At 44.2% G+C, this 13,086-nt stretch overlaps 1 protein-coding gene across 6 annotated transcripts in view; it reads left to right on the forward strand.

Annotated features, from left to right (window-relative positions):
* The window catches only part of CTNND2 (catenin delta 2), a 904,448-nt gene that overhangs the window by 471,162 nt on the left and 420,200 nt on the right, over positions 1-13,086 (forward strand). For all 6 annotated transcript variants that reach the window (XM_079145292.1, XM_079145294.1, XM_079145293.1 and 3 more), the window contains 2 exons: positions 563-735; positions 11,838-12,396. In XM_079145292.1, the coding sequence (XP_079001418.1) occupies positions 563-735; positions 11,838-12,396 (732 nt within the window). The remainder of the gene's footprint in view (positions 1-562; positions 736-11,837; positions 12,397-13,086) is intronic.

The following is a 13,086-nucleotide window of genomic DNA, read 5'->3' on the forward strand; positions in this document are numbered from 1 at the left end:
GTCATCAGAGATTGTGTGAGATCAGGGTGAATTCTACATTGTATGAAGAGCTATTAATATTTTAAACACTGTCTACCCTTCTGGCACTGAGGTATTACATCACTATTTATACAATAGAATTTGTTACTGATTGGAAGGTTTCAAGTGTTTTAGCATCCTGATCATTATCTGGAAGATGTAATTATATTAACACAATTAATATGTACCAAAAGCTAGTCTTTTACATTATTTCATATGTTTCTGATATTGTATGATCCAAAAATAACTACTTGATTAACTAATTTCTCCAATAAGAAGTGTCTCTATGTAGGTCAGGATGAGATCATTTGAAAAATCTACTCCTTTGAGAACTTTTAAACCGCCAAAAAAAAAAAAAAAAAAAAAAAAATCTCATTTGAGAGCTGAAGTCGAATTATATGGTCATTTTAGTTCTCAGAATTCAAAGCATAGATGGCTGGAATCATGTGCATGTGATAATTCTAGGCTACTCTCAATAAATAATACATGTCATTTCTGCTTCACTGAGACTGTCACTGACTGCTCTAAATGACTTTCAATGCAGGGCCCAGCCTGCTCTCCCAGAGTGCACTTCAGCTCAATTCCAAACCTGAAGGGTCTTTCCAGTATCCGGCCAGCTACCATAGCAACCAGACTCTGGCCCTGAGTGACACAGCCCCTTCGCAGCTCCCAGCCCGCAGCACTCAAGCCCGAGCTGGGGGCCAGAGCTTCAGTCAGGTATGTGCCCTTTGCTCTATTGTGTGGGTGGGCTCCTAGGGAACAGGTGGAGATGGCGTGTGCAAGGGACGCGGTGACCCAGCTTGCCTTTCCGACATCCCATAACTTAACAGAAGATCCCCTTGGTGCTGTGAATGAAGGAAAGGAGTAGTAAAAGTGCAATTGTAAAGTAACACTGACGATTCAATGCGTCTTCTTTGGGAATATCTGTGAGTTGCTCTTGCACGCTGCATATATTTAGCTGCATGAATATGCAAATGGATTTTGAGTTGCTGTATCCATGTCTATACGTGATATATGTATAATATACACTCTAAATTTGTGAGTGCTCCTGGAAAAAAACCCTGAGCATTTTTTTTTTCCTCCTAAAAGCACAAGAATGCAATTATTCTTTGTGGTTAGTAATATCAAGGAACATGGTGTAAATGTGTAATCAAGTATATAGACCTATTCTGTAGATAATTTAATGAGTTAGAAATAGTTACACTTTGTTGAGCATGATTTTGAAATGTTCCCTTAATTTTTTTCTTTAAGGTATGTGCCTCTTCTTACGCTTTGCATAAATTCATTAGCTGCCTTCAAAACCAACGTTTGGTTCAAAAAAAGGGGAGGGGGGAGTCAATACTAATCTGGAAATGATTTCCAGAAAGATGTATATGTTGTAATGTATATACAGAGCTAATATTTTGGTTTTGTTGATTTTGTGGTGCAAGGTATGTTTGATCCATTCACCAGAGTTACTGTATCAGAGGGCGGTCTTATATATTGCAATTTTAAACTTGTTTTCAGTGGCATAATGCTCTTTTAATCTGTGCACTTTTGTTTCTGGACTGCAGGCCCTCCCAGTCACCTTGTTAGCATGCTTAGTTTCATTTCTTAGGCTTCGCCTCTGCCTCTGCCTTACTGCTGCCATCACCAGCCCCTGTAAGGCCCAAGCCTAGAGCTCTGTCATACGTTTCTTCTTGTCATTCCTCCGGAAGTACTCCCAGTGAAACAGAAAGCTACTTGAGGCCAGTTTCATCCTGGAACCAGTAGCCCCTAGAAGGCCACGTGGCCACAAGAAATGTCTGCAGAGAGGCAAGAGGCAAGAGAAATTAGAACAACCTAGTGCAGGAACCATCACCTGCTCAGTAAGGTGGCATCAACATTATTGAAACATATGTTGAAAACTGTCATTGCACTACAATTATTAAATGATTGTCTCAGCAATCATATTAGAAATAGGACTGCCTTCTCCAGGCAACACCCTCATCCATGAGTGGCTTTATAACTTTTACCTTCTTGTGATGCTGAGCTATAGGAAAGTGGATAAAAGACAGTGAAAGACAGTGTCTCTACTGAGACAGAGGACTGTCTTTCCACCTCACATGAAAAGTCTGCTTTAGGGTATCAGATAGTGTTACTAAGCTGTAAAGATATCAAAAGTATATATTTGAAGTTATCAGTTGTAGTTCGAGGGTGTCAATAAATGTGAATGTTCAGAGAGAGAACTTAAGTTTGAGACAGAGAGTACTGGTGTACTCTCCTACGTGGCAGATAAGTAGTTTGAACAAGTCTCAATATTCAAACCAGGAGTCAAAATGTACTTGACAAGTAGAGCAGAGAATGTTGTTAAAAAAATCTGAATTATTTCTGTAGCTCCAGGTGGTGATGGTACCATGATCCACGCTAGTTGTGCACAGCAGTGTGAAAGGCATTTTGAATTGAGTCCCCAACAGGACCTGTATCTAGAAGGTAATGTCAGAGAAATGTTGAAACAGTAAGATGGAACTTTCACTCCACGTTCAGAGTTGTGCCCTTGAAGAAGGGAGGCTATATCCCCCTCCAGTGCTGCCTGCATTGTTCTGACCATGGAGTGGTTTTGCTAAGCCTGTCAAGACTTTCTTTCCAATATCGTGAATGGTGTTTAAGTCTCTCCTTCAAGGCTGGGTTCATTTTGAGAAAGCCCTGTAGTTGTCAAGTGCTGCAAAGGCTGGTAAAATTCAAATGAATACAAGCAGATGCCCAGCCTAGTGGGTGAGGTCAACCGTCAATCAACACAGAGGCATTTCATATTTTATTGTTGTTGTTTAAAAAATATGTATTTCTAAAGTAAAGCAAATGGTTTTCTATCTGGCTCACAAATCATATCTGAATGCAGTTTCAAAGGAGTATCATAAATGTTCAAGATTCTAGTTTTACTTTTTTAAAAGTTCTAGTTTATCCAATATAATGAATGTTTACTAAGCGGCCATCACCAAGTTCTCTGATCGACCCTGGTGGTGCATATGTCATCTGTAGTGCCCACTGTGTCAACCCCAGGGTAAAACTACAAGTCACAACAATTGCCATGAACTACTAGTTATCTTGTATTACTCCCAACTGAAGTGATTCTCAGACTCTCGGAGGAGTTCTTAAAGCTGGGTGGGAGGACAGCGATGTCCAGCCCTGCCCACAGCCCTGTCCAGGAAATGGCATGAACAGATTCACAGCTTTCTTTCCCCAGACCAGCCTTTCTCCTCAGCCCAGCTGCAGGCTCCCACTGGCTATGCACATGATCACTCCATCCCTAGCTTCTTCCTCCAAGAGGGCCTTTGCCTTTGTGGGGGCTCCTTTGAGGAGCCTCAGTCAAAATAAAGAGGCTCTTCCAGTTATATTTGTATATCTGATTATTCTTTGGAGCATACATTTATTGTGGGTCCAGGAGGCCATACGGTAGGTATGGAGTAGCAAAGATATAGACACGATCCCTGTGCTCAGAGAACACACACTCTAGTAGCAGGGATGGGGACTGAGATAATGAACAGAGTGGATCGGCAAATTGCACAGTGTGTCAGAAGGTGATAGTTTCTTCAGGAAGGAAATAGACACAGAATAGGGTAAGCGAGATTTAAAGGACAAGGTGGGGTATGACATAAAAGGGGACCTCACAGAGAAGATGTTTGGGCAAAGGCATAGGACTCTGGGGGACAGCCAAGGCAATGGCCCCTTTGTGCACAGTCTGACATGTTGACAGAACAACCCAAAAGCTAGAACAGGGTGTGGGCATTTGCAAGGTGATGGGAGACAGAGTTGATGATGGTGAGGGCTTGTCTTCATCTCAAAGTGAGGAGACTTGAGTGGAGGAACAATGTGACCCGCCTCATACTTTAAAAAAACTTTGCTCTGTCTTATCACGTATCATATGCGACAGTAGGTTGTGGTGAAGTCATTTCTTCCCAATGCAAAAGCTAAAACCAAGCAAAAGTACTCTCCATATCCCCAGTAACTTTTCCCAAGTTCACCAGCTCCCCATCAGGTTCCTCCAGCATCAGTCAGATTTCATAATTATACAGCCAGGCTTGTTCAGGAGCAGGTCAGAGGATTAAGAGGTTGGCTATCCTGTAGGTTTTGCTGTTTCTCCTCCTGTAACATTTCCTATGGACTGTATGAAATTAGGAATATATAACTTCTGTCATAGAGGAGCCACCCTAAAAAGGTGGGTTTTCCCCATGTCTGCATTAAACAGTCTCACCAAGCAGTTCATCCCTCAAAGAAACAAAAGCCACGAGAAATAGGAGAGTCTACAACTGTAGGCAGAACACTGGAAAAGTAGTACAGGAGCCTCAAGACAGTTAAACCATTTGCATGTCCGCCAGCAGCACTGAAGTATGCACACAATTGTAATCCCAAGAAAACGGCCTGGGAGCTGCAGGAAATGGAGAATTGTGTGATAGTTCTCTGAAATAAACCTATGCAATAGTGGATATTCTGGAAAAGCAATAAGCTTTTTGAGAAGCAAAATAGCCATTTCTTTTTGATGTGGCCTATCCATTTAATGCTGCCGCCACTGACTTTTATCTCTTAAAAGTCCTCACTTATACTGTATCATAATCACAAATACACCATCTGCTTCCTTCTACCAGAGGCGATGCATTTGCCGCGGGAACACTGGAACTTGTTTTTGGTGCACGCGCCTCTCAGGTGGAGGTGGACAAGGGGCGGGGAAGCCATGTGAATGGTCACAAGGTAGACTGTGGAGTCCCACTTGGTGCAGAGGAGGAGTGAGTGGCCAAAAAACCCCTATTGCGTTGGTCACGGTTTGGAAGGGGTTGCAGAGGCCACTGCCATAAGGTCACTCCAGTTTGCTTAATGATGAAAGCAGTTGTCCTTAGGTAATACTTTCAGGAGAAAAATCACCAGCCAACTTGGAAAACAAACTTAGAGAGGTATTTTTAGTATAGAGGGCCTACATCATGCAGCATTTAGAGCGGAAATCATGTCGTTTTACATATTTTCCTTGGCATGTTTTTGGGAAATTGGCAGGATATTTTTTAAAGCTGTTTTTAAGATGATTACCTATTATAAATCCCTATGCCTTGCTTCACTTTAAAACATCCCTCGATTTTCTCTTTTCAGTGTATTTAATCTGGCTTCAACAATTGAAACATTCTTATTGCAGGGACGGTGTGTTTGTGTTTTATTATAGCATTTCCTCTTCTGAGCAAATATTTGGATTATTAAAATTATACTAAGTGAGCCTCTTGCGGAAATAAAAGTTTTATATAGCGAATTATTACCCATGCTCAGGTAGGTTTTAGAAAGCGTTTCCATTAAGAAATACTTCCTTATGTATTCTTTAGGATTAAGTTGTACTCAATCCTTCTGTCAACGTTTGTATTTTCTTTCTACCAAGAGATTAGGAAAATGGCCATAGAAATACTGTTCTGAGCACTTATTGATGATTACCTTAACTTTTATTAAAGGGAGTTTAAAAGAAAGGAAAAGTCAGTATCCAAATTGCAAAAATCTATACCACCATGTTTGTACTAGAGCTCAAAGGACTTGGGAAAATGAATGCCTTGCCACCTCCCAGCTGCAGGGCCAGAAACGGTGTGATCTGCAAGACCTGCCTCCGCCTCTCTCATCTTCTCTAAGGCAGAGGGTGATCTCCGTTATCATCACAGAGTTCTAGTTGCTCTTATGGGTCCTTTTACCTGGGGTGTTTCCATCTGAGGAAAGGAATTCCCTTCTAGTGCCTTAGTCTTTCAATTAACTAAGTTTAATTTGCTCTGGACACTGCCTTCCAGTGTCAGCGGGATGGCCAGCAGGTAAGCCCAGCCCTTCTTACCTACTGATCTTAGCGTGACGGTTCAGGAATGACGTGGGAACCACCCATAGATGCTGCCTCTTTTCCTTGTGTTACATACTGGTTTTTTACCCAAACCAGGATGCTCAGGAGAAGTATTAGATAAGCACTTGATGATTTCATTTGACTATTTCCAAAATTGAACCTTCCTCACAACACTGGGAGTTTTTTCCTTTGGAAATAAAGGGTGAAATTCCTTCTGAAGATTGTTGCGAAGAGAACTTACCAAGTCATGTGAGCAATAGTAGTTGTGCTGAAGCAGGTTTATGAAATCAATCCCAGGCAGTGATCAGGAGACTTACTTACTTGGGGATGCGGTTTCATTCTAATAGAAAATTTTATGTCAAACCTAAATAAGATGCTTCCATTTGGAGCTGCATTTCAAAGTCGTGAGAGTCGATGGCCTTGTCCATTTCTGTGTGTAACCCTAAAGTTCTAGACAGATGTACCCTAGGAAAGTGAAAGGCTTTCTCAAGAACTTCAGTTAGCAGCACAGAACTGGATATCAGATCGTTATCAGTTAGAAATGTATTTCCTTGAAGATGTCATGCTAGTGCTCTGTCTTTCTGTACTCAGAACTTACTCCGGCCTCCTTAAAATAGGGCAAGAGAGCCCTTCAGTCACCATGGTTACTTTCTCTCCACCACTTGAGCCTTGTGGCCACGTAAGCCTTCAACATTGAAACAGTTCCCTCAAACCCCAACCCAACCCCTTCCTCACCCGATAGGGGCCACGCGTGTGCTCAGCTGTACCTAGGCCCTGGCCCTGGAGGCTCTCCCTTCCTTTGAGATGTGCCCACAGCTCTTCCCCTCTTGACCTGTGCTTGCCTGTGGGCAATGGTGGTGCCATCCTCAAAGGAGAACATCATTAGTGACAAGATTGCCAGCCTGTTGTGACCAAGGAAAGTGAGAAGGGATGAATACAGTACATGAGGGAACAGACTGCCCATCCAAGGTCACCAAGCTCGGCTTTGGGAAGCCCATCCAGGGACTCCGGTTAACCATTCTTGACATTGTTGGCCTGGCTGCCCAGCATTCTAGGCAAGCCTCCCTGTTGTCCCAGAGTTAGGGCCTTGCTGACTATTTCAGGAAACTTGGAAGGTCTAAATGCATCTTTACCAGAACTGCTCGTCAACCATGGACCTGCTTTGTAAATGTGCTTCTGCTCCCGACATGGCTTCCTTGTGACTGGAAGTCAGGATTCCTTAGAGATGGCTGTCTGTCAAGTTTTTTGTTAACTGGCAGCAAGCATTGAGTTTTTTCTTTTCTTTTCTTTTTCTGTTTTGTTTGCCCTGCCAGATCTCCAAAGAATGAGGATTAAATAAGTTTCCAGGTTCTGAGAATTTTCCCCTTATGACCCCTCTGCCATCCCTGCTCCCTTTGTAGAAGACACAGCGTGAAGATCAGCAAGCAACTCTTTAGTTATTGAGGCCAATACAACTTTCTGTTCCAAGGGCACCGTATTCTCAGGGACTTGTTCTTACCCAAAAGAACAGTGCCATATTTGTAAGCAAGAAAGTATGCTGTACAAACAAAAACCCAACAATGATCGGGCTCCAAAATAAGATCAAAACAACATACTGCACAGAAGAGAAGCGCAGAGAGCTCTTCAAACACTCCCCTCTTTCCTGTGTGGGTGAAGTCTGCTCTCCTCCGTGGCTTATTGAGTGACTGAGTGAGTGGAGCATGAAACTTGAGCACTATTGGTTAATGGCTATTGGGAATGTGAGTGTATTGCCTAACTTCCCATTTCAATTTTTTCTATTATATTTTGAAAATACGTCTTTCCCTTCAACAGTTTGATAAAAATACGTATAAATTCATTCCACAGTGGCACAAGAGGCTGCAGTGTACCACTAGGTAACACATACACACAGGCAAACAGAATTCAAAAATCACAACAATCGAATCTCCTAAATCTGACCCCTCCTGAAAGTTACATGTATACAGGTGAAATAGTTAACTGAGAGCTTTGATGAGTGAATGTTTACTAGTTTTCTTCATAAATTTCCCACAATGGCAAGCAAAAGCAGAAACAGTTGTGCTGTCCAATGAGGTGGTCACTATTCACACCGGCTGTATAGATGTAAGTTAATTAAAATTAAGTGCACACTAAAATTCAGTTACATTGAATGTGCTCCAAACTCAGCCTGTGAGAAGCTATTAAATCAGAGCTTTGGCTTGACAGGGTGGCTTGTCTCTGAGTGTTCTGCTTCCTTGTCAATTTCACAGAGGTGAACCCCCTCCCCTTTTGACAGGATGGGGAAGACAAAGTAATCTTTGGTCTGAAACAAATCCGAAGAGCTGAGAATGAAGCTACCTAGTGGAATTGTCCCTGCCAGTGGAACATACGATAGGACCAAAGACAGTCTTGGGGCCAGTCTGCTCCATGTACTTCTAAAACTTACTTTATTTATGATTTTTCTTTTAAGGGCTTCATCAAAACTAACAAATTGATTTCAATTCGTATTGCTTTGAACACATACATTTCCAAAATTGCTAGTGAGAAGAGTTCAAAGTAATAAAAAAAGTGAAATTTTACCTGAATTCTAACTTTAAAATTAGATTTATATTTTTACTGTATTAGCACACCTTTGAGAGAGAAATGAACCTCTATGACAGTAAAGTGGATAAAATTCTACAAGTCACAAGTTTATTTTAGTATTTCTGATCCTTATAGCAGATTGTAATAAGCTATCCCATGGACTGTGCAGCAGCTCTGAAGTGCTGTCTGTGTATCCCTATCTGGCTGAGTTACTAAGTGAAATTACAGAATGAGAGACAACTGAAGCACAGAAGTGGAAACTGGCTCCCCAAAGATTAGTGGGTTAAGATGCTATAGAACAAATTTCTCTGTTTAGCCAAAGAACAACTCTAAGGCACATATTCCTCCATGAGCCATTGAAATGGAGTGTAGCACCCCTGGATTATTTATTGTCAACTGTGCACAACTGTCTAACAGTTGTGCTGTCTGATGAAGTGGCTACTAGTCACACCTGGCTGTGTAGATGTGAGTTAACTAAAATTAAGTGCACACTAAAATTCAGTTCCTCGGTTGACAGCCGCATTTCAGGTACCAGTAGGCCTGTCTCCAGCTGCTGCCATATTGGAACATAGAGATGTGGAATATCTCCAGTCCTGCTTCAGGACTATCAGAACTTGTGGCTGTGCAGATATCTCCCCTTGTGGCTGACATCCTGGGAAAGCTCTTTGATTGATGGTGGCTTTTTAGACAAATTCAGGAGGTTTTCTTAGAGTTGTGTTTTAGTGCAATTTGAACACTATCACTTACTATCTTAAAGATACATAATATTTTATTGTTTTTATAATGTAAAAAAAATTATTGGGAGAATTTCACCAAGATCATACAATACCTAAAAGTTTTTTGAATTGGCCTCCATCACTTGTCAAAATACCTGGATCTAGTTTGCCACTTCTCAAATCTGCAAGTGATTTAAGGAAACTTTGGAGACAATAATCAGCAGAGTTTTAAGACTCTGAGATTAGAAATTTCAACAGATTAAAAGAAAAATAAAATTTCATGTAAAAGTATTCCAGGTATTCCTGAAACACAAGATATTCTAATATTTAAATATCATAATAAAGGCTGACTTAGTAATATTTTAATTTACATTATTTTTAGTGTTTATTTTGTTAATAATTGTGCTATTTAGTAATATCATCATTACTGCAGTGTAAGGTGATTATTAATGTTATATATCCAAGATACCGCAAAGAGTGTTTGCTTTGTTATTAGCAGGGACCTCTCTTTGGTCCCTTTGTGTTCTCTGTTACTCCCATAGAAAGGTCTTTCAGAGATTCCCTTGGGAGGCTTTTCCATCACTTACCAGCTAGATTCTGCATGCCTGAATGTTGCTGAGGCCCCCTCAATAGGGAACCCCAGTAGAGCGTTAGAAGGAAAAGCTTTGTACCTCACTGGAACTGTTGAGCAGCGACATCTGCCTTCTGTGGCATATTGTCAGAAGTGCAGACCCTCGGGCCCACTCCAGACCCTCTGAATTAGAATCTCTTCTCAGTGGTTTCAAACTTTGGTGATCACAGACAGTCATCACCTGGAGAGCCTGTTAAAGCACAAATCCCTGACTCCTCCCCTGAGTTTTTGCCCAGTTCAAAGTGTGGCGAGGCTGCTGTGGATTAGGTACCTCCTTTTGAAAACCACTGTTTGGGGAGAACTAGTTTATACTTGGAATCACCTGTAGAGCTTCTAAAAAGTGTGATGCTCGGGTGGCACCTTCAGAGACTCTGAGTTGAATGGCCGGGCAAGTCATAGGTATATATTTTTTTCTTTTATAAACTCCCCTGGCATTCATAATATGCAGCCAGGGTTTAGAAGCCCAGTCTGTGTGTTTTATGCTCAGAGATTCTTCTGGGAGAGAAGCTCTGAGCATCTCCAGATAATGCTGGACCCTTTCCCTGGGGTTAGGGGGAGCACAGGAGTTCTGCACAGCTTGCCCACCATCCTCTATACATAAAATCCCTGGATGCAAAAGACCTGGGAACAGCCTTATAACCACTCCTTCATTCACTTCTCAAATATTCCCAAATTCTCTGCCATGAATCAGGCCCTGTTCTGGATGCTGGAGGCACTTCACTGAACAAAATCATGGAGCTTACATTTTATTTTCACTTACTGTTCAGCTCAAAACAGTTGTATGGATTGAGATTTATAATGCATTGATGAAAAAATACTTAATAATCCTATATAAATAAATACATGCATACGTGCACACACATCTTGTAGAGAATGTCTTTCAACAAGGGGTTCATCTCTCACACCACCGTGGTCTTCATAGAGGATTTTGATGTTGCTCAATTAACTCCTCAATCTTCACACGAACCTGCTATCCCAGGTTCCATTTGGAAAGCTGTGCATGGTAGGAAAGAAAGTGCTGAGCCCACCACTTGCAGGTTGTATCCCCAAAAGGTGGAGAGGCATCAGTGAAACTTGGAATGGACAGTAGCTCCTCCTCTCTTCCCCTTCCTGCAGCTCTCTCCTCCCCACCCAACCCACACTTCTCATTGCAAACCTTCCTTCACAGCTTCCCTCTCACTCTTTGTAAAATCCTACCCCCTTTTCACACCACCCGGCTCTCCAAAAGCTTTCTGCTCCCCTGGGGAAAGCCTGGAAGATGGGAGACCTCCTGCCCAGAAGTAGTTGACAATGCAGTGTTTTCATTCGAATGCAAATTTGTCTCTGGACCAGATTCAAGGAAAGTGCTTTCCCCTCCAACTGTCTTTCCAGCTCCACCCCAGCCCCTGTTGTATTTTGTGGTGTTGTAAATAAATGAGAGGCAACTGGCTTTCAGTTGGAAGACACAGCTGCAGGGGGGCTCTTGAAAGGAGCTAGATGTGAAAGATTCGGAGCTCAGTGTTAAAATCTAGAAAAGGGAGGCTTTTTTGGGGCTTTTCATGTGCGATTGCTCTGACTTGTCTAGAATTTTTTTTTTTTTTTTTCCTTTTTTGAATACTGAAAAACCAAGCCTATTTCTCTGGTTGTATATTTTCGCCCCTCGTTTGACTTTTCTTGTCTTAAAAAAGAAGAATCCATTCACCAGTAGCAGCACAATCAGTTCTAAGTGTGTTTATTCTTGATGTCGTCCAGATAAGTATGCACCTTGCCAGTTTGGGAGGTTGAAAGTGTATCATAAGATGGGGGCAGGGGGGATATTTAATGCCTGAATTCTCCAGTAAAAGTAAGAGTCGGGAGTGCACTCGGGGCGATCACGATTGCCCTGTTGAGTGGCCTTTCCGAAATCGTTATGTGGCTCATGCCATGCCTCTTGCGGGCACCCCGACGTGCAAGCAGATCAGGCCAGACTCCATCCTCCGTCAGAGGCCTTGGCGGGTCGGTGTCTGCCGGGAAGGAAACCTGCCCGGGAAGCTCGGGGGCGTGAGTTCGCGCCTCGGTGCAGGCGCAGCCCGCCGGCCGGCCTTGGCCTCTCTGGCTAAGTCGTGTCTCTCCTCTCCCGGCACAGGGCACCACGAGCCGCGCGGGCCACCTGGCGGGGCCCGAGCCCGCGCCGCCGCCGCCGCCGCCGCGGGAGCCGTTCGCGCCCAGCCTGGGCAGCGCCTTCCACCTGCCGGACGCGCCGCCCGCCGCCGCCGCCGCGCTCTACTACTCGAGCTCCACGCTGCCCGCGCCGCCGCGCGGGGGCTCCCCGCTGGCCGCGCCGCAGGGCGGCTCGCCCACCAAGCTGCAGCGCGGAGGCTCGGCCCCCGAGGGCGCCGCCTACGCCGCGCCGCGCGGCTCCTCGCCCAAGCAGTCGCCCAGCCGCCTGGCCAAGTCCTACAGCACCAGCTCGCCCATCAACATCGTCGTGTCCTCGGCCGGCCTGTCCCCGATCCGCGTGACCTCGCCCCCCACCGTGCAGTCCACCATCTCCTCCTCGCCCATCCACCAGCTGAGCTCCACCATCGGCACCTACGCCACCCTGTCGCCCACCAAGCGCCTGGTTCACGCGTCCGAGCAGTACAGCAAGCACTCGCAGGAGCTGTATGCCACCGCCACCCTCCAGAGGCCGGGCAGCCTGGCAGGTAAAGGGCGCACGGTCACCTGGCGGCTCACCTGGGCGCTCTGGTGGGGGAACGTGCAGGCTTGGGACAGGCAACCGGGCTTGAGTGGCAGTCAAGTGGGCGTGACGTGTCGGGCCGGTTTTCGCTCTTTACCGGATATTGACAATCCTAGGATGAGCCCCTCGTGGTCCCACCCGCGGCGTGCCCATGGGTCACTTCTAACTTTGGAAGGAACGTGGTCTCTCAGTCTCTAGCATCTGTCTCTCACTTCTCTCTTCCTTCTCCCGGGCTGGAAGACTCAAGCATAAAAATAAGGCAATTTTAAAAATGAGTCACATAGACCTGTTGATTTTATCCAGAAAAAAAGCAAAGCAAGAAACAATCACGATATTAATAGAAATGCCTTTAGTTCTCTACATCTAGTTGTTGGAGAAAGTAAGGGATTTTCCCGGAGTAACTTACATAGGTTTCAGTAGTAGCATAAAAGTAACCAACAGTGAAGTACCTTGAATTTACTACCTGCCTTTTCTAGGAAGGGTGGGGATCTGGGTTGGAGAAAAGAAGCCTGCTCTTCTCTGCCAATTCACAGAGGTGACATTTCTGTGGTGGTTATGCCCATCAGACCAGCCTGAGCGGGTGCATCTCTGCTGTTAGCACCATATGCTCAGCCTGAACAGCCTCTGTGATTGAAAGAAAGACCCATGCTTTGTC

Source organism: Sciurus vulgaris, assembly GCF_902686455.1.
Source record: "Sciurus vulgaris genome assembly, chromosome: 6".
Classification (NCBI taxonomy): domain Eukaryota; kingdom Metazoa; phylum Chordata; class Mammalia; order Rodentia; family Sciuridae; genus Sciurus; species Sciurus vulgaris.